Source organism: Amblyraja radiata, chromosome 14, assembly GCF_010909765.2.
Source record: "Amblyraja radiata isolate CabotCenter1 chromosome 14, sAmbRad1.1.pri, whole genome shotgun sequence".
NCBI lineage: Eukaryota > Metazoa > Chordata > Chondrichthyes > Rajiformes > Rajidae > Amblyraja > Amblyraja radiata.
In genome coordinates this window covers 46,271,631-46,293,422 of record NC_045969.1, presented here as the reverse complement: position 1 = coordinate 46,293,422, position 21,792 = coordinate 46,271,631, and the positions used below count along the sequence as shown (strand labels likewise).

Sequence of the window (21,792 nt, the reverse complement as noted above, 5' to 3'; positions counted from 1 at the left end):
GGCGAAGAATCTGCTGCTAGCACTAGAAAAGGAAGAAATAGTATAAATCAAAAATTGCGTAGCAAAGGAAAATAGGTGGATTGTGAAGAAAGGGTTAATAGGGATAGTTGATTTAGACTAGGAAAAAATATAGCTGAGGTAGAATAATAGTGAGCTTTCAGCACATACATCAGAAATGAGCTAGGCTAGATAGTAACAACAGAAGAACAGGTCGTTTCTTTCAAGGTTGAGAATTAACAGATAACCAGTCCGGCAGAAACCTTTACGAGAACTGGGGGATAGGGCAGGAGATGCTCTATATCACGCAGGCGTAATGAGAAACATGAATATGAAGACACACCCACTATGACAAGATGCCTCATTTAAATGCACATTCGATGCATGATGTGGGAGGTAACTTTGACGTCGAGAGGCATTCCGAGACGTTCTCATGGGAATGTAAACCTTAGTGCTCTGATTGGAAGGAGCCCGAAGGGGAGGAAAAGGGTGTGACAATTGTAAACTGAAATGAATAAAAGTGAAGGGCATCTCCATCCTCGGCGTGTCTCGGTTGGAGAGACACCCGGGGGCTGCAGACTCGTAAATAAAGGAGTTTCTTGTTTCCATGACTTTGTCTCTGGCATTTGTGATTGTGAGCGCACACATTTATATCTCACACTCCTAACCACAACCTCCTGCCTTCACCTCCCTCTGACTAAAGAAATTCCATCTCATCTCCTTCCTAAAATAACTTCCTTTAATTCTGAGGCTATAACATCTACTTCTAGACCCTCCCACTAGTGGAAACATCCTCTCCACATCCACTCTATCCAAACATTTCACTATTCTGTACGTTTCAATGAGATCCCCCCTCATTCTTCTAAACTCCAGCGAATATAGGCTCAGTGCCATCAAATGTTCTTGTGCCAAACCAGCTGGACATTCATGTGACTGAATCAAATTCCATAGCACCCAGTTGCAGAGGATTAAATTGGGATTTCAAGTAGTAAATGGAAATTGTGCTTTTCATAGTCTGTGTTTTCAGGGAAGCACGTCAGAATAGAAAATGTTTGTCTTATGTGGCGCAATGGTGGAGTTGCTGCCTTACAGAGCCTGAGACCTGAATCCTGAATACGGGTGCTGTCTGTCTGGAGTTTGTACATTCTCCCCATGACCGGAGTGGGTTTTCTCCCACACTCCAAAGACGTACAGGTTTGTAGGCTAATTGATGTGGTATGATTGTAAATTGCCCCTAGCTTGTGTAGGATAGTGTCAGTTTTCGTGGATCTCTGGTCGGCGTGGACCCGGTGGGGCCAAACAGCCTGTTTCCAATCTATATCTTTAAACTAAACCACAGACGAAACAGCTGACCAAAGCTAATCAGCATAAAACGCTAATTCTGTTCTTTATCCATAGTTGCTGCCTGACCTAGGTATTTTCATAATTTTGTTATTATTCCAGATTACCAGCAAATATTTTTAAACCATATTTACTATTCAATTCCATGAGTGGGCGTTTTAATCTTGATATCCAGGCAGCTACACCATCCCTGTTGTATTCGGAGCATGGGTGCAACGCTGAAAAGGAGTTACTCAATTGCTTATCATCTCTGTTGTCTATTGCCATATGTGTGCCCTGGTGCATAAAAATGCATAACGTTTGAGCGGTATGGTCAGTGTCCACAGTAAACACACACACTGTATTCCCTCTCTCTCTCTCTCTCTCTCTCCCCATCCATCCCCACCCAAGCATAACAGCTTCAAAGTCGTCTTGTTGAGTCTCATTGTGTGTACTCGCTCTCACGTAGGCCACAGCTAACAATGGCCTGTTTGCTTGATCATCGTAACTTTTTTTTTCGCGTAACTTTCATTCATTTGTTCTATAGGGTGATTTCACGAAAGGTCACTGGAGCGTAGATCCGCACCCACGTGACCGAAAATTTTAACTGGAGTACATGCGTCACTTCCGGTACATGTTAGTGAATGGGAAAACACGCACTTTCACACCCGTTAAAAACATCGAAAACGGCCAGTTTTTGAGCTGCAATTTACTGTACCAGTCGGGGTGACCGAGAGGAACAGCTACCTAAATTTACAGTCCAAAAAAAAGATAGAAACTAAGGTAAATTCAAGAGGGAGCTGAAGGTGTCAAAACGGCGGAAGTGCTAGCGGACATTTGCCGTGGAGATTTAAAAATCGAAAATATCGGGAATTATCGCGTTTGCTCGCTGCATTTCATCAAAAGTGGCATTATTGACTTTTTATCTTTATTTATTTGTTATATGAAAAGTATTAAAAGTTAAAAATCCGTCAGTAAAATTGCAAAATCGCCCATGGTTCTCAGGTGGGTTTTAACGTGCAAAATGAAAATGCTTCTGAAGCTACATTTACCATTTAAATAATCGTAAACTATCAATGCGTTTTGAAATAAATTGATAAATGGGATAATTGTCAGCTGTTAGTTGGACAAAAGCAGGACATTTTATTATTTGCCAAAATATATTTCTCAATGTTTCTTGTTTAAAGCCTGCACAATCACCCAAACTACTTATTTATTTATTATCATCTAATAACAGACAAGCCTGCAGCATGGAATGATGTCAACAATCCTGATTGGGCACCCACTGTGAGCAGGATAGACAATGTGCACAAGAACGCCATCAACTTGCAGAGCTATGGATGCTTGAGCTGCAACCAAATCTGCTTTAATACTCTCTTCTTGTTGCATGTGCATGGCGTTCCCATTCCTTAGCTTGCATCTCAGTAAAATTTATTTCAAAACGCATTGATAGTTTACGATTATTTAAATGGTAAATGGAGCTTCAGAAGCGTTTTCATTTTGCATGTTAAAACCCACCTGAGAACCATGGGCGATTTTGCAATTTTACTGACGGATTTTTTAACTTTTAATACTTTTCATATAACAAATGAATAAAGATAAAAAGTCAATAATGCCACTTTTGATGAAATGCAGCGAGCAAACGCGATAATTCCCGATATTTTCGATCTTTAAATCTCCACGGCAAATGTCCGCTAGCACTTCCGCTGTTTTGACACCTTCAGCTCCCTCTTGAATTTACCTTAGTTTCTATCTTTTTTTTGGACTGTAAATTTAGGTAGCTGTTCCTCACGGTCACCCCGACTGGTACAGTAAATTGCAGCTCAAAAACTGGCCGTTTTCGATGTTTTTAACGGGTGTGAAAGTGCGTGTTTTCCCATTCACTAACATGTACCGGAAGTGACGCATGTACTCCAGTTAAAAATTTCGGTCACGTGGGTGCGGATCTACGCTCCAGTGACCTTTCGTGAAATCACCCTATATCTCTCTACATCACCGTCTACACCTCTCCTTTCCCCTTGACTCTCAGTCTGAAGAAGGGTCACCCATTCCTTCTCCCCAGAGACGCTGCCTGACCCGCTGAGTTACTCCAGCATTTTGTGTCTTCATTAATAAATATCCGAGCCATTTTTACTGTTTCCAAGTACCACCTGTAACCATGGTAGCCGCGGCTTGGGGTTCGCTGACGTAATGCTGGCGCCCCCCCCCCCCCCCCCCCCCCCCCACTCTCCCAGCGGGCGGCGTTCAGTATCTGTCGTGCGGTGGCTGCGGGTGGGCGCAGCCGGTTCAACCATGATCGCGACGGGCACCTGTTTCATGAGAGGCGAGGAAGTGAACGAAGACAGCGCCATTCAAGGGATCGTCACCTTTGAGTGGGATGTAAGCATCGAATTCACTCCAGCGGGTTTCGTCCACGGCTCCGTGTGTGAGCGGTGTACGGGCTGTTGATATGCGAACTGGATTTTAAAAAAACCGTTAACGTCCCTTCGTCTGAATCGCCATAAACATTAAATTACGAACCATTTCCATTGCACATAATGGCACTTGTTAGTTTCTGGGAGCTTAAATGAAAAAGTTAACCAGGCAACCTCTATCATAGACGAATGATTACAATCATCATATAAATATCATTTTGAGTAGTTATTAGAGCGCGGGATTTTTTCCTGAGCTAACGGTCCCGTCAACTGGGCCCCGTTAGCTCGGCCGTCGACCCCCCCCCCCCCCCCCCCCCCGACGGTGTCCACGGGTGTGGACGGCTACTTGTGCTGTCTGTCGCAGGGTTGCGCTTAGGCTTTGGCTTCACCGTCGCCGATTGAACTCTGTTGAAATCAGTTTTGTGGCGAAATGCCCGCGGCAATTGATATGAGCCGCCGTCCGTCGGGTATTTAACTGAGGCCTGATGGTGGTGTTGGGGTATCTGCCAGGAACCAAGTTCTTCGACACCTCGTCATGAGCCAGACAACCGCGCGGAAGATTGTTTCCCGCAAGGACTTAGCTAGCTGATCTCAGCGCTAGGAGTACCGACATGACGACATCTGCAACTTTTACTTCAAAGCCTTAAATGCACAATGGCCCAAAATTTGGTCATTCACGATGCTTCTAACTGATTCAATAATCCGGTAACGGTTGTAGCATGAAAGACGACAATTGGGCTTGTCAAGGTTGTGGCTCGATGCAAAAGCTATCCAGCCACTCTCGTTGCCCCGGCTTCTCGCTGTAATCCGTTATTTGTTTCCCTTCAGGTTACCCGCCTTTTGACTGCTGAGTCAATCTCCCTCCACATCCGCTGCAGCAGCGAATTTCCAGCTTTCTTCACTCAACATGCGGGGCGGGGCGGGGTGGATCACGTCCCTGTACCAAACCCCAGTTCATTCTATGTCACGAAGTTCATGGCCAGTGGAAACATGTTTCCCAATTAATCACGTCCCTGTGCCAAACCCCAGTTCATTCTATGTCACGAAGTTCATGGCCAGTGGAAACATGTTTCCCAATACTGTTAACGAGATCATTCATGATTTTAAATGTCACCATCGAGGATCTTCATTCAGGAGAGAACACCTTCAATTTATCCATTCTATCAAAGTATCTGTTGTCCCTTAAACCATTTAAATAATCGTCTTATGTGTCACAAGCAATGCCTTGCATCTTTCTGAAGTGAGCTCCTACAGCTGGACAGGATACTCCAGTTTTAGCTGCATTACACCATGCCTCGTTTAATTAAAAAAATGTCCCTATACCTCTTCCCTCGACTCTGTCCAGGAAACCCACCTCATCTACTGTATCCGCTGTTCCAGGTGTGGACTCATATATTGGCGAGACTAAGCGCAGACTGGGCGATCGTTTCGCTGAACACTTCGCTCAGTCTACCTTGGCCTACGTGATCTCCCGGTTGCCAAACACTTGAACTCACATTCCCATACTGACCTTTCTGTCCTGGGCCTCCTCCATTATCAGTGAGGCCCAATGCAAATTGAAGGAACAGCATCTCATATTTCACTTGGGCAGCTTACAACCCAGTGATATGACTATTAATTTCTCTAACTTCAAGTAAGCCTTGCATCCCCTCTCTCTCCGTCCCTCCCCCATCTTAGTCTTCGTACTAGTTTCACTGTCGTCCTGTTGGATTTCACTGTATAACTCATTATCACTGAACCCACAGCCAACATTGTGGGCTCCATCTTTCCTTGATCATTATTACTTTTTGCATACTTTCATTCATTTGTTCTATATCTATATCACCTTTCTATATCTCGTTCCTTTTTCCACTCACTCAGTCTGAAGAAGGGTCTCGGCCCAAAACGTCGCCAATACCTTTCCTCCAGAGATGCCATATGCTTTTAACCACTTTCTCAATCAGCCCTGTCACTTTAATATGTGCACTAGCACCCAGATTTTTCTGTTTTTGTACCACATTTAGAATTGTGCCCTCCAATTTATATTGTTTATTCTTCTAAAATATAATATATATTTTAAAGCAATAGGTTTCATATGGCACTTATTTATCCATTCTGCCAGCCAGTTTTTATCTGCTTAAAATCTGTTCATACCCTCCAGGTTTTGTGAAAATAAAGTCCTGTACACATGTCCAAATCAATGTTTGAGACAAGTGAGAAGAACAGCATGCAAATAGACCATTCAGACCATCGTGGCCATGCCAACCATCGGTCACCATACACCAGCTCTACCTTATCCCACTTTTGCATCGTACACACGTGGGGGCAATTTACTGAAGCCAATTAACCTACAAACCATCACGTCTTTCGAAGGTACACAAAAATGCTGGAGAAACTCAGCGGGTACAGCAGCATCTATGGAGCGAAGGAAATAGGCAACGTTTCGGGCCGAAACCCTTCTACGCCTTTGGAATATGGGACGTAACTGGAACACATGGAGAAAACACACACGGTCACAGGGAAACCGTACAAACTGCACACAGACAACACCCATAGTCAGAATCAAACCAAGGTCTCTGGTGCTGTGCGTAGCAGCTCTATTGTAGTGACACAAATATTGGGGAAAGACAATGGTCCTTTTACCACCGGGGAACTTCAATATCCATGTGCAAGTCTAAAAATTCACAATTCTTGGTTCCTTTAGTCAATTTTTGTCATATAATATCTATTTTACTCAGAGGTCGGTGGGTATATGCTTACTTAGGGTACATAAGCAAGCATGGGCATGTTGGGCCGAAGGCCTGTTTCCATGCTGTATGTCTCTATGTTATCAAATGCCTTTTGGTAAACAATAGACGATAGACAATAGGTGCAGGAGTAGGCCATTCAGCCCTTTGAGCCAGCACCGCCATTCACTGTGATCATGGCTGATCATCCACAATCCGTACCCTGTTCCTGCCTTCTCCCCATATCCCTTGACTCCGCTATCTTTAAGAGCTCTATCTAACTCTCTTGAAAGCATCCAGAGAATTGGCCTCCACTGCCTTTTGAATTCCACAGATTCACAACTCTGGGTGAAAAGGTTTTTCCTCATCTCCGTCCTAAATGGCCTACCCCTTATCCTTAAACTGTGGCCTCTGGATCTGGACTCCTCCAACATCGGAACATGTTTCCTGTCTCTAGCATGTCCAATCCCTTTTTTTTCTTATATGTTTCAATAAGATCCCCTCTCATCTAAATTCCAGTATATACAAGCCCAGTCGCTCCATTCTTTCAACATATGACAGTCCCGCCATCCCCGAAATTAACCTTGTGAACCTACGCTGCACTCCGTCAATAGCAAGAATGTCCTTCCTCAAATATGGAGACCAAAACTGCACACAATACTCCAGGTATGGTCTCAGTAGGGCCATGTACAACTGCAGAAGGACCTCTTTGCTCCAATACTCAACTCCTCTTGTTATGAAACCCAACATGCTATTTGCTTTCTTCACAGCCTGCTGTACCTGCATGCTTACTTTCATAGACTGATGATCAAGGACCCCCAGATCGTGTTGTACTTCCCCTTTTCCTAACTTGACACCATTCAGATAAAAATCTGCCTTCCTGCTCTTGCCACCAAAGTGGATAACCTCACATTTATCCACATTAAGCTGCATCTGCCCACTCACCCAATCTCTCCAAGTCAACCTGCATCCTCATAGAATCCTTCTCACAGTTCACACTACCACCCAGCATTGTGTCATCTGCAAATTTGCTAATGTTACTTTTAATCCCTTCATCTAAATCATTAAGGTATTTTGTAAATAGCTGCGGTCCCAGCACCGAGCCTTGCGGTACTCCACTAGTCAACGCCTGCCATTCTGAAAGAAACCCGTTATCCCTACTCTTTGTTTCCTGTTTGCGAACCAATTTTCTATCCACGTTAGTACCCTACCCCCAATACCATGTGCTCTAATTTTGCCCACTAATCGCCTATGTGGGAACCTATCAAAGGTTTTCTGAAAGTCCAGGTACACTGCACTGTATGTCCAGGTTCACAAGGTTAATTCGCTGGATGGTGGGACTCAAATAATGAAAGAATGGAGGGACTGGGCTTGTATAGTCTGGACCTCGAGTCCATAATAAAGTTTATTATTATTATACAGTGGAATTTAGAAGAATGAGAGGGGATCTTATTGAAACAAATAAGATTATTAATGGATTGGACACATTGGAAGCATGTAACATGCTCCCAATGTAGGGGGAGTCCAGAACCAGGGGCCACAGTTTGAGAATAAGGGGTAGGCCATTTAGAATGGAGATTTTCACCCAGAGAGTTGTGAATCTGTGGAATTCTCTACCTCAGAAGGCAATTCTCTGGATGCTTTCAAGAGAGAGTTGGATAGAGCTCTTAAAGATAGTGGAGTCAAGGGATATGGGGAGGTCAGGAACGGGGTACTGATTGTGGATGATCATCCATGATCACAGTGAATGACTGCTGGCTTGGGGCCGAATGGCCTACTCCTGCACCTATTGTCTATTGTCTTCCTTGTCCATTTTCCCAGTTACACCCTCAAAAAATTCCAGAAGATTAGTCAAGCATGATTTCCTCTTTGTAAATCCATGTTGACTCGGACTGATCCTGTTACTGCTATCCATACTGCTGCTATTTCATCTTTTATAATCGAGTCCAGCATCTCCCCCATCGCCGATGTCATGCTAACTGGTCTATAATTCCCTGGTTTCTCTCTCCCTTCTCCTTTCTTGGAACTGATCCTGAATCTATAGAACATTGGAAAATGATCACCAATGCGTCCACTTCTAGAACTGGAATGCAGGCCCTGGGGATTTATCAGCCTTCAGTCCCATCAGTCAACCCAACACCATTTCATGCCTAATGTGAATTTTCTTCAGTTCCTCCGTCACCCTAGGTCCTCTGGCCACTAATACATCTGAGAGATTGTTTGTGTCTTCCTTAGTGAAGACAGATCCAAATACCCGTCCAACTCGTCTGCCACTTCCTTGTTCCCCATAATAAATTCACCTGTTTCTGTCTTCAAGGGACCCACCTTTGTTTTAACTTTTTTTCCTCTTCACATACCTAAAGTAGCTTTTACTATCCTCCTTTATATTCTTGGCTAGCTTACCTTCGTACCTCATCTTTTCTCCACGTATTGCCTTTTCAGTTATCTTCTGTTGCTCTTTAAAAGTTTCCTAATCCTCTGGCTTCTTGCTCATCTTTGCTATGTTATACACCTCTTTTATTTTTATACTGTCCTTGACTTCCCTTGTCAGCCATGATCGCCTCTTACTCCCCTTAGAATCTTCCTCTTTGGAATGAACAGATCCTGCACCTTCAGTATTATTCCCAGAAATACCTTCCTTTGTTGTTCCACTGCCATCCCTGCTAGGGTCTCTTTCCAGTCAACTTTGGCCAGCTCCATATATAACTTAATAGCACATACATCATAAACACTTTGGATTACTTCCTCAAAAGGTATTTTTTTGAGGGTTTGGCTTACAGCATTTTCCTTGCTGGATTTCACTGAGCAGTCCACGTTTGTTCATGTGACTGTTAGCTGTAACATCTTCACTTTCATGGCCTGCAATTGTTTGTTAACAGTTCTTACAACCCTTTGATACCTGTTTACTGGTGTGGATCTCATCTGATTGAAATTGGCCTATCACTAATTGATTGATTTGACTTAGATGTGGATTCTATCCTTCTTCATAGATATTTGAAACCTTATATCATAAATATTTTCTAGCTGTTCCCCTCTTGATTCTTACATCTTTTGGCCTGACTCATTTTCCAGAATAAAGTCTAGCAATGCTACTTCACATTCAATAACATTCTCCTGAACACACTTCAGAAGCACCTCTTCTTCATTCACTCTAATAGTATTCCTCACCAAATCTATATTTGGAAATTGAAGATCCCATTATTACTGACTTTTGCTCATCTCCACAATTTGACTGCAAGTTTGATGCTTAATATTGTTTGCACTTACATTACTTTTACCTAGTATTGTCAAATCTTACTTAATATTGTTCAGATAGCCGGATTCTATTAATGATTTTTCAAGGCAACACTAATATATCCATAATCCATATTCTTCTATAACCCTCTCCTTTGACATATTTCCTATCTTTCATGAGAACTTAGAATTTGGACATTATGAATGTTTGGAACCTATACAAGGTTTTCTATTTTGGCCACTATTATTCCCACTGACCAGGAAAACAAAACCCCTATAAAGATCTGGAACCTTTGCAGATATTACTTGATGCTACTAGGAATGGAATTTGTGCATTTAGCATGAACTTTTATTGCGTTCAAGCTGGGTAGGCAGTAATATTAAAACAATTTGAAGGATACTGAGATGCTGATTACATCTGTAAGCTTTTTGTTGTTTCGGTTGGTGCCCCACGTTCCTAGCATCCAACTTTGCTACTCTGACCCTAACAATGGATGGATAGAATTGGTGGTTAAGAATGTATTTTGTGGCAAGAATAGAAAACAATAATTGGGTTTCTTCACTGCTAAATTGGAGCAAATTACAGTACACCTATTCCGAGCAATCGGAACAATCAGGTTAACAATCTGGATGAATTGAGGGAGGATAGTGGTTAGATTTCCGAGTTCTCAACATTTAGCTGGATGCTGATGCTCCTGAGAGTACCAAAAATATGGGAACAGGTTAGGATAGATCGTTTGTGGGGGCGGGGTGGTGGTGAGGGGTGCAGCAGGACAGGTACATCAAAGAAACCTCATAGTAATGAATAAGAAGACATTGTGGGTGCTTCAATGGCCATGACTAGTTATGCATGAATGGAGGTACAAGTTATAGAAAGGAAGTTTGGGAGAGTGGAAGACGTACACCATGTCTAGAGAGATGACACAGGTAATGTCACCTCCAAGTAGCAGTTTCCATTAAAAGTTGAAGAATTGCATTTAATTACTTGAATGTTAAAAATTTTTATAGGAAACTGAAGAAGTGCTCATAAAGGGGAACATTGAGGGACTGAAACCAGGAAAACATGGTCTTTATGTTTCATCATCGGGAAATGTTAGCACTGGTATGTATTGGCCATGTTATAGTATTTGCAAAAAGTAATTATTATTTTTAGCCTGTACACACCAATATGTTAATACAGCAATTAAATCTCAGCAATTAAATTTTCATTGGTAAAAGGTTGTTCAAGTGTTTGGACCATGTTCCCTGACCAATGTTTTCAGCTGTTTGGTGCTGTTCAATCGTCTGAGCCAATATCCTTTCTCATTATAGATTGGTTTTCATCTTTTACTAACAATGCAACGCTCATCTCTTCCTTTTTCCTTGTCCCTCTCTAAATATCAAATATCCTTGGAGATTCAGCCATGCCTCCATAATTGAAATGATGTTGTATCTATTAATTCATTCAGATACATCACCTTTTTCATTTTATTTGGCTTTTTTTAATTAACATTTTACCATCTCTTTATATTGTAGCCCTACTTGTCATTACTGTTTGTTTTTCTTACTTGGATCCTGTTTGTTACTACATTTCTCAGTATATTCTGTGCCTTCCCCACAAAATGTGACTATCCTTAACCCAATCCTTTTCCTCCATTGCTTATTGTGCAGCATTCTAATTTTTTCTCCGCTTGAACTCTCCTAACCCTTGTTTGGTTTAAAGCCTTATCTACTTCTTTGGTCATTCAACTCAATAGCACTTTGGTCTCAACTTGAATTTGATATAGTCTGGCCCAATGGGACACCCTCTGCTTCTCCAGGACTAATGCCAGTGTATCACAAATTGAAGTCTACTTCTTTCACACCAAACTTTGAACCATGCACTAATTTCCCTGATTATACACCAGTTTTCTAGTGGTTAGTAGTAAAAATTCAGAGGTTATTACCTTTGTTGTTCTACATTTCAATGAACTCATGTGCTACTAAAATTCTCTCAGTGGAACTTTTTTCATAGCTTTACCTTTGTCATTGCTGCCTCCAAGGACCCTTCCCATGCTCTCTGAGATCCTTTCTGCCTCAGGGGCGATGTCTCTTACCCTGATGGGCAAAATAGCTGTCTCGTGGTCCAAGTTGTGAAGGACAGGCTATATCCCTAACTATACTACATTCAGCTTACAGTGTTACAACTACCTTCTTGATCCCTGTTACTGCCTCACTTGTGGTCAGGCAAATTTAGAGACCGAAGTGGTAAAAGTGAATTTTTGACCTGAGACAAGAACTACAAAGTAGATATTTCTGCACTGTAAAACTTAATGCAAAGTCATTCTTGTACAAATTCTTTCAGGCACTGGCAGTTCAGGAGTGCATTATAATCCCTGTGACAAAAAACACGGTGGACCACAAGATGATGAGAGGTGAGGTTTGTATCTGTGTTAATAATGAGCACTGTGATTAACATGCTGTATTCCACTCATGCATAATCTGCTTAATGTTTTGCAAGTATCTTTGTCTGCATGGTAGGACATAAAATTACTATCCCCTGGGCCTTTTGGTCATTTACATTAGAACTACACTTCCTCCATAATCATGCACCATTGTGCTCATTCTGTTAACAAGGAGCAATTACCGTCCTTATCTCCCATGAGTGGGACGAAGGGCTGCTAAATTTAAGAAAAAGAGTAAATGGCAATGTAGTTGTTTCTCAATATTTTGCTCATCAGCATACAAATGCTGGCCCCTAGTTGCACCTACACCAGGAAATACAATGTAAACTAAGGTCTATCTTAGTCAGCCACTGCAAGCACCATGACAACTGTATTAGAAAAAGCAAGATGGCGGCACAGTGGTGTAGCAGTAGAGTTGCTGCCTTGCAGCACCAGAATCATAGGTTCGATTCTGACTATGGGCGTTTATCTGTACGGAGTTTGTACGTTCTCCCCTTGACCTGCGTGGGTTTTCTCCAAACTCTCCGGTTTCCTCCCACACTTCAAAGATATACTGGATTTGAAGGTTAATTGGCTTGGTATAATTGTAAAACATCCTTACTATGTGTGGGATAGTGTTAATGGGCCAAAGGGCCTGTTTCCACACTGTATCCCTAAACTAAACTAAGTACATTGAAACGTGAATTGAAAACCATAATAACTCATAAATTTACCCTAAGTTGCTTCTCATGATTCTCTTAACGTGATATTCAATACTTTATTTTGCACTTTTCTTCCCAGTTACTTAGCCTTCCCTAAAGCTCTTCTACCTATACATACAGGACAAGCAGATTGTACTTGTTACCTGTTATTATTATTTCTAATGCAAGTCTGGGGTTGAGAATCTTGACGCTCCATTATCGCTAAGTATGAATACATACATGTGGGACATTACATCCAGGACAAAGGATATTCACAGCAGCAGGCAATACCCAAGTGTTTCTTTGTGCTTTAGATGTCTTTTCTAATATTCAATTATGGATATCCTTGGAGTCTTCTAGTGAGGGGTCTTCTATCCTCCATGCAGGTCCCACTTGAAATTAAATTAGGGATCTCTGCTCCAATCTTTGTATTCTGCTTTTTCCAAGATAAAATCAAATAATATATGTTACAAGGACTATGTTCATGCCTCTGTATGGACTGTTTGTCCATGTCTCTGTCACTTTTCAATTGTCCTCCTTGCTGGTACTCTTACTATTTCAGAATATTGGAGGATGGTGCACAGAGTTCGATCAAGTGAAGTAGGGGATAATAAACTGATATGTATTGAGAATTGTTCCTCAATCAAAAAAAGGTGAGAATAAATATTTTTCCAGTTGGCGCTCTGTGACTAATGTCTACTGCAGGGATTGGTGCATGGGGACTCATAAACTGTATTGTCAGTTGGAAAATGGAGCTGTATGCTATACTGTTTTCTGACAATATGAAACTAAGTGGGATTGTAGGAAGAAATAGGATATAAAAGAGGCTTAAGGGAATATTGCAGTCTCTAAGTCAGGGAGCAAGAACATATCAAGTGCAATATAATAATGAAAATGTTAAGTTATCCACTTTGCATAATTTTGAGAAGCTGACTTTTTAAAGCATTTGAAGGTCAAACATAAGCACCCAAAGGGATCCAGCTGTCCTTGTACACATGTTGCAGAATGCCACCTAGAGGGTACTTTTAGTTTAGTTTAGAGATACAGCGTAGAAACCACCCCTTTGGCCCATCGAGTCCGCACTGACCAGCGATCCCCACACATTAACACTATCCTACGCACACTAGGGACAATTATTCACTGATACCAAGTCAATTACCGTATTTCCCAGCAATGAAGACGCTATTTTTTACCCAAAAATAAGGCACGAAAATTTACCTGCGTTTTGGAGGCTGAAGGTTAGGTTGTTAGCCAAGAAAGATAGACTTGGCTATCCCTCAGTACAGCAACATCAAGAACGATGTGCTGTACTGATGGATAGTAAAGTCTATCCCTCATTGCTGGCAGCTGATGGGAAGCGGTTGTAAAGTGGGAAGCGGCTGTAAAAAGATAGCGCCGCTGGGGGGGGGGGGGTCTGGCTCGGGTCAGCACGGGCAGGAGCGTTGAGAAGGAGGTGGTTTGGGATCATGCCAGCAACTCGCCGCGACAATCCGGGTGCAGAGCCGGCCGCAACCTCAGCGCCTTCTGCCGGCCCACTCACCTCTGACAGTGCTCTCCGTCTGAATACCTCTCTCCTTCTGTTCGCCCGCCTCGCTCATGTCTGCAGCTTCCCGCAAATCCTTAGATTCTGACTGCCGCCGGGAGCAGGACATGGCTTCACTTGCTGCTCCACCCCCACCCCCACCCATTCAGTCATTCAGAGTGGAGGAGATCTGGATTGAAATCTGAATTGAATTGTTACTTTCTTTAAGTCCCGCCAGCCTTTTTTCAAAATTTTGCAACTCAAAATGGGGGTGTGTCTTCATTGCCGGGAATTACGGTAACCTACAAACCTATACATCTTTGGAGTGTGGGAGGAATATCTCAGAGAAAACCTACGCAGTCACGGGGAGAATGTACCAACTTCGTACAGACAGCACCCGTCGTCGGGATCAAACCCGGGTCTCGGCACTGCAAGCACTGTAAGGCAGCAACTCTACGATTGCAACACTGTGCCGCTTTTAATTAGTAATTAGCAAGCAAATCACATGTAATAGCGAGACATGTGTTGTGTAACAAAGTGATCTTTATTGAGTTAAACAAAGAACAGCTCACACGCAACTGGTGATGATTCTCCCAAAGTTATTTATATATATACATATACATATACATATACATATACATATATACATACATACACATATATACATATATATACATACATATACACATATACATATATACACATATACATATATATATAGACTAAGTGGGACCCATTTATATATTGCTGGTCCCCCGACGCAATATTCCACCTCTCCACCAATTCCAATATTGGTGGCCCGTGGGGGGGGCTTTCTGGAGCGCTGGTATGGGTTCTTGGGGTGACAGCTCAGTCCCTCAAGCCTGATCTGCTGGAAGCTCACTCACGGCTGGTGGGCTGGCAGTTGACTCATGGCTATTCCTTGAAATTCCATTTCAAGCAGGGTGCAAGGCCACCAAATTCAAATCCATTTTCCTACCACTTCAAGCAGGGTGCAAGGCCACTGAATTCAAGTGCAGTTTCCTACCACTTCAAGCAGGGTGCAGGGCCATCTAATTCAAGTGCAGTTTCCAACCACTTCAAGCAGGGTGCTAGGCCACTAAATTCAAGTGCCGTTTCATACCACTTCTAGCTGGATCCAAGGCCACCAAATTCAAGTGCAGTTTCATACCACTTTCAGCAGGGTGCAAGGCCACCAAATTCAGTGCAGTTTCATACCACTTCAAGAAGGATGCAAGGCTGGAAAATTCAAGTGCAGTTTCATTCCACTTCAAGCAGGGTGCAAGGCCACCAAATTCAAGTGCAGTTTCATTCCATTTCAAGGAGGGTGCAAGGCCACCAAATTCAAATGCAGCTTCATACCATTTCATGCAGGGTGAAAGGCCACCAAATTCAAATGCAGCTTCATACCATTTCATGCAGGGTGAAACCACCATAAAACCACACAAAACACCAAACTCAGTTCAGTAGACATTCAGTGTGTTCAGTTGATTCACAGCACAGACAGAGTCGTGACCTCTCACTCCCCCATCATGCAGAGACTGAGCCACACCCACACTTCCGGGTTTTATAACCCCTCCCCCTCCCACCAGAAATGGTGTGACCATTTGCAGTAAGTAGTGCCTTTCAACTTCAAGCCAAAGCTCCCAAGCCACCATTTGCAGTAAGTAGTGCCTTTCAACTTCAAGCCAAAGCACCCAAGCCACCATTTGCAGTAAGTAGTGCCTTTCAACTTCAAGCCAAAGCACCCAAGCCACCATTTGCAGTAAGTAGTGCCTTTCAACTTCAAACCAAAGCACCCAAGCCACCGTTTGCAGTAAGTAATGCCTTTTTACTTCAAGCCAAAGCACCCAAACCATCATTTGCAGGCAGTGCCTTTTTACTTCAAACAAACCATATTTTTATTTTCAAACCACATTAAGGGGACTCACAGTTGAGTAGACATTTGCTCCGTGTTATTCAGAGCTCAGAGAGACGTGACCCTTTGGCTTCATCCATCTTGCAGAGACTGAGTGAGGCACACCACTTCCTGGTTTTATAGTCCCTCCCCCCTCCAGCAGGAGCAGCAGAGAGAATGGTGATTTAAAAAACCCCATTAATATCTCTCTGATTTGTCATCAATGGGAAAAATCCTCCGGTCCCGGAAGGCGGAGGGGGCTCTGAGCTAGGTGGCCAAAAATGACGGCCGTAGGTGGCGGCGTTCTCTCGGAAATCGCACCACAGCGAGCCAAAAGCGGTCAAGATCAGACTTTTAGTAATATAGATATCAGGGCACACCCCTAAGCCACGTGACGACTTCTTCCAGCCAAACCTAGCCAGTCCCAGGGTTGAGGGTTCACCCAATAAGTGGCCTAACTACCGGGTGGTGCCACAATGTTGGCCTTCATTAATATAGGATTTGAGAACCGGAATAAAGATATCTTATTGCAATTATATAGGGCCTTGGTATTTGGCTATGTGCAGTTTTGGATTCCTCATCTAATAAAACAACAAACTTGATGGATAGTGAGTGGGGGCAAGATTCAATAAACTGGCTCTTAAGGTGGCAGGTTTTCATCATAAAGAACAATTAAGTAAATTGGGCTTGCATTCCAAAGTTCAGAACAAAAAGAGAAAATCTCTTTGAAATGTACTAATTTCTTAAAAGTCTTGACAGGCAAGGAGAATTTCTCCCCCCATATCAAGGAATCTAGAACCCAGGGGTCACAGATGTTTATAATTCTATATTATAATTTATTGTCCTGGAGCTTTGCCTTATGAACAAATGCAAATACAATATTTTGTTCCTTCAGCCAAACAATTTATGTAGATTGTGAATATCTGGCCCCAAGCCCCAGCAACAAAACCCGAGAAAGAATAATGGGTAGGCCATTTAGACTGATATGAGAAAATATTTATTCACTCAGTTGGAATCCTTGGAATTCTCTACTTTGCAGCTGAGAAAGAATGTTGTTCATTGAAAACTTTGTTTTTAGGATATTTTACGGGAATCAAGGAATGTGGGGTAGTCCAGGAAAATGGTGCAGCTGATTGGTTAAGAATAGATTGTTTAACCAATTTCTTGATTTTTCTGATGAAGCGGTTGAAGAGGGTGATGCAGTTAATGTGGAGTACATGGACTTTCAAAATACTTTTGATAAAACCGAGTATAAATCTTATCTATCTATCTATCTATCTATCTATCTATCTATCTATCTATCTATCTATCTATATCTTCTATCTTCTATATATCTATAAAACTCTCGTGCCATCCGTCCGGCTGCCGTCCGGCTGCCTTTCTGCCTTTCGATTCGTGCCCGATACTTGCAGATGTCCAATCGGAATGGCCGATGCTCGCAGATGTCCAATCGGAATAGCCGATGCTCGCAGATGTCCAATCGGAATGGATCCATTTACATGTACGGCTGCCGGCTGCATTTCTTCCTTTGATTCCTTGCCACGCCGGATCCAGACGCTCAATCTCCGAGATCTTTTCCATTTCGGTAGAGATTTCGCTTTTCATTCTAAGTATCCGCTCCTAATTACATTTCGTCGTGTTTAAGTACACGTTTTTAATCACATCCTCCCCCCCCCCCCCCCGGTGACTGTAAAATGTTTACATATTCCAGTAGAGATTTTTCCCGTGATCCAAAATCTACTTATCCGAAAATTCATGCTTTATTTCTCGAGTTATTAATGAAAATGTTCAAAGATCTGACAAAACTTTGAATTTAAAATGTTTTTTCCAGTTAAAATCATTTCTCAGAACTTCCAACACACTTGATACACGTTGCAAGACAGGAACTCTCTGAACTTTTCAGCTCAATGTCGTCTCACAGCAAATGCACATTTGCAAAAAATGTTGCCATATAGCTCCTGGCAGGACAGGAGTGGGAGGGTCAATTGGTATTGCAATTGGGAAGATGTTATTGGGATTTTTTTTACAATTCTGCTGGACACACTCACAAGCTATAATCTTTGCTTATGAGTGCTCGAATTTTACCTTCGGTAGTGGGTTGAGTTGGAGGACCACGCCTCCCGTGAGGGCTACAGGTAGGGAACGGGTGCTTTGGGGGAGCAGACCAAACGGGTCTGCACTTGGTATAGTATACATATAATATTGATGAAACTTATGAATTGAAGGAACATTGATTGTACAGATTTGAAATTGACTAAATAACAGAGAGCAAGAAGGTCATGGTGAACAGTTGTGTTTCTGACTGGAGGAATGGGAAAAGTAGCATATGTCAGTCTTGGTATCTAGGCTGTTGCTTGATCTATTGTATTCATATAGACTTATTTGCAATCTTGTTTATCAATAACCTTTGATATTCAAGTTTTTAATTCAAATTTGTGCCTGTATATTGAGCATTGAGTCAGTGCACCCAGGCCTGCGCATTGCTTTCCCAACCCACCCAACATTAGACCTCACTGGAAGCCTTTGTACACTGCATTAGAGTTCACTCCACATTGAGACATGTGCCAACATGATCATTGTTTCAATGCAGTGGGAATGCAAAAGAGGAAGGGAGTATGCACAATGCTGTAAAACCCGAGTGGATATTTTTTTCAAAGTATTGCAGTATGAACTTGTGATTGTTCAGATTCCAGGCTATAGGGCAATATTAGTGGAATGGATAGACTGCATCACAGATGACGGTTTATGCAGAGAAATGTGAGATGATGCATTTTGTTAGAAAGAATGAAGGAAAAAAAACATAGAATAAAGAATACTGTTCTAAAATAAGTGTAGGGAGTAGACAGACTCGGAAGAATGTGCACTCAAAGTGAAAGCAGGTTGAGAAACTAATTAATAAGGCATATGCAATTTTGGGCTTTTTGAGTATAAAAGCACGGATGTTATTCTGATCCTTTATGGAACACTGGTCTGGCTTAACTGGAACATTGGACCCAATCTGGTCGTCATGTAGGGACGATGTGTGGGCATAAGAGAGAGTCCAGAAATTATTCCTGGGAAGAGGGGCTATAGTTACATGGTGGAGTAGAGAGACTGATTCTTTTGAGAAGGGAAGGTCACGTGATAAGACCAATTAATAGGAAGCTGTTCTTTTTGATGGAAAGGTCAAGGACACGAAGTCAGAAGATATGAAAATTAACAGCAACATGGAAAACTTATTTTAATGGAGCTTGTGATTGGAAATATCAGCATCAATGATGCTGAAGTGGATATGGTTGGGAAATTCTTAATTTAATCATTAACTCCATTTATACTTAAGGCTGCCTCGGCAAAGCAACCAACATAATCAAGTTCATTCCACCTTCTCCCAGCTTCCGTCAGGTAGACGATACAGAAATGTTAAAGCTCGCATCACCAGACTCCGGAATAGCTTCTTCTCTTCTCTTATCAGACTTCTGAATGGTCCTTGCATAAGCTAGGATACTGTGTGATTGACCTCTACCCTTTGGTGAACATTGAACTTTGTCTCTGGAACTGGTGCGCTTCAATGCTGAAAACTATATTCTGCATTCTGTATCTTTGCATTTGCTCTGCTTATTGTCCTGGAGTTTGGCTTGATAATATTTATGTATAGTATTTTCTGATTTAATTAGATAAACAACAAAGCTTTTGATACAAAACAAAGTTTTTCACTATACTAAATTATGAGTGACAATAATAAATCTAAACCTAGAGTGGGGTGTGGATATATTGGAGCAGGTTCCATTGTGGCCTTTAGAAAGGAGTAGTAGCCATTTAGCTTAACTCAGTATATTTTAATGATAACCAGTTACCTTTAATTTTATCTGTCTGTAATTATGTGGGTGGGATTTATACGTAGTCTGAGGCGTGTTTTTTTGCTACAGAATTCTGGCGCAGATGCCCAGATATTTTAGTTTAGTTTGGCAAAGACTATGGGAGGATATAGTTTTCAACCATGAACACGAGCATGATCACGACTTGATCACGAGTATGATTGAAAAGTATATATGCTGGAAGATGATGTACTTATACTAGCAATGTTACAAAATTTTGAGATTTTAAAAATCAAGTCTGTAATTTATCCCATCAGATAAAGCATAAAAATAAGTTTAATTTGACACCTAATTCACTTTCATATCTCAAGTATTTAAAAAGTTATGGCCATTTTCATACTCGGAAATGAGCATCTTGTTCCCTATTGATTTTCTATGGACATAACAAAAAAGCTGTGATCTTGAACAGTCAAAAGCCCATAACTTTCTTAAAAATTAAGAAAACTGAATGAAATTTTCAGTTATCATAGATTGAAGCATTCTGAAACAAATATAAAATAATCTTACTTGGATGACCTGAAATTAAAGCATATAATTAGTTAGTTACCTAATTGTAGCTAATTTCAGACTTCAATTACTAGATCTAAACATCTATCCATTTCTTAATAAATGATTAACATTTTTAAATAGCCTAAATGTCCAAATAATATTCACAAATAATTCACAATAAAACATGATTTTTAAATCTCATTTACATTAATTTATAGACCAAATGGAAGGAATTTAGTGTTCAATTGCTGTAAATAAATGCCCATTTAAATCAGCTTTCTAGTGGGGCCCTGTGGAACGCGCTGGTTTAGAACGTTCACATTGCGGTAGATTTGTGCCCCCAAATGCCCAGAAAAATACTGCGGGATATAATGGGCCCAAATTGAGCTACTCGCAATATTAAACTTTGTATAAAGGGATCTTTAGAAGCCCTTTTTAATGTAAATATATACAGCCTAACTTCAGCTGTTTGCTTTATGAGACCATGCGGTTGCTGGCGGTCACGGGTTTAGAGATTGATTTTTAAACTACTATAACTATTTTACGAGGCCTTTAAAACTAATAATAGCTTTTGCGACGGGGTCTTCCAGCGATTTTTCGTTAATAATTAACTAGGCTGAACATCTTCGATTTGAACAGCCTAGAGAAAATCGCGTTTTAAACCCGCCCCCTCTAAACGGCGCCAAAATCGCGCACACGGGCAGCGGCAGATTTTCAAAGACGCTTCAGGTACGCTTTGCAACATACCTACTTATACTAGAAGAAGGTTTCAGAGTGATTTTACTGTTTGTACTACTATAATAAACAAACTATCAATCAACTATGGGTCAGAAGGTAATCTTGCGCATTCCACGAGCTCTCCATGAGATTTTTAATGCTGTCGAAAGATAAGTATTCCAGAAAAATGATTGATAGATAGTCTCTTATCTATCAATCATGTTTCTGGAATACTTATCTTTCGACAGCATTAAAAATCTTGTGGAGAGCTCGTGGAATGTGTAAGATTACCTTCTGACCCATAGTCAGCACATTAGTGACTATCGAAGACTAAATCCTGGAGATGCAAAAACTTTACTTTAACGTTGTCACTATAATGGTAAGATTAAACGAGAACTTACCAGTTTGAAGTTTGATCTTTATTTTATGAGGAGTTACGATGAGGGGTTAGGTGAAGAGCCTGTCAGCCCGCATGCGCGTCAACCTTCAAAGCAGCGGTGTGGAGTCACAGACAACAAACATTGACCTGAGAATAGTAAG

General features: G+C 41.6%; 1 protein-coding gene across 1 annotated transcript in view; it reads left to right on the top strand.

Moving 5' to 3' along the window:
* The first annotated feature begins 3,584 nt into the window (after positions 1-3,584).
* LOC116980239 (superoxide dismutase [Cu-Zn]-like) overlaps positions 3,585-21,792 on the top strand; it is a 35,225-nt gene continuing 17,017 nt past the window's right edge. Inside the window, exons 1-3 of the mRNA XM_033032293.1 lie at positions 3,585-3,696; positions 10,679-10,772; positions 11,994-12,063. Of these exons, the coding sequence (XP_032888184.1) occupies positions 3,610-3,696; positions 10,679-10,772; positions 11,994-12,063 (251 nt within the window). The 5' untranslated portion in view covers positions 3,585-3,609. The remainder of the gene's footprint in view (positions 3,697-10,678; positions 10,773-11,993; positions 12,064-21,792) is intronic.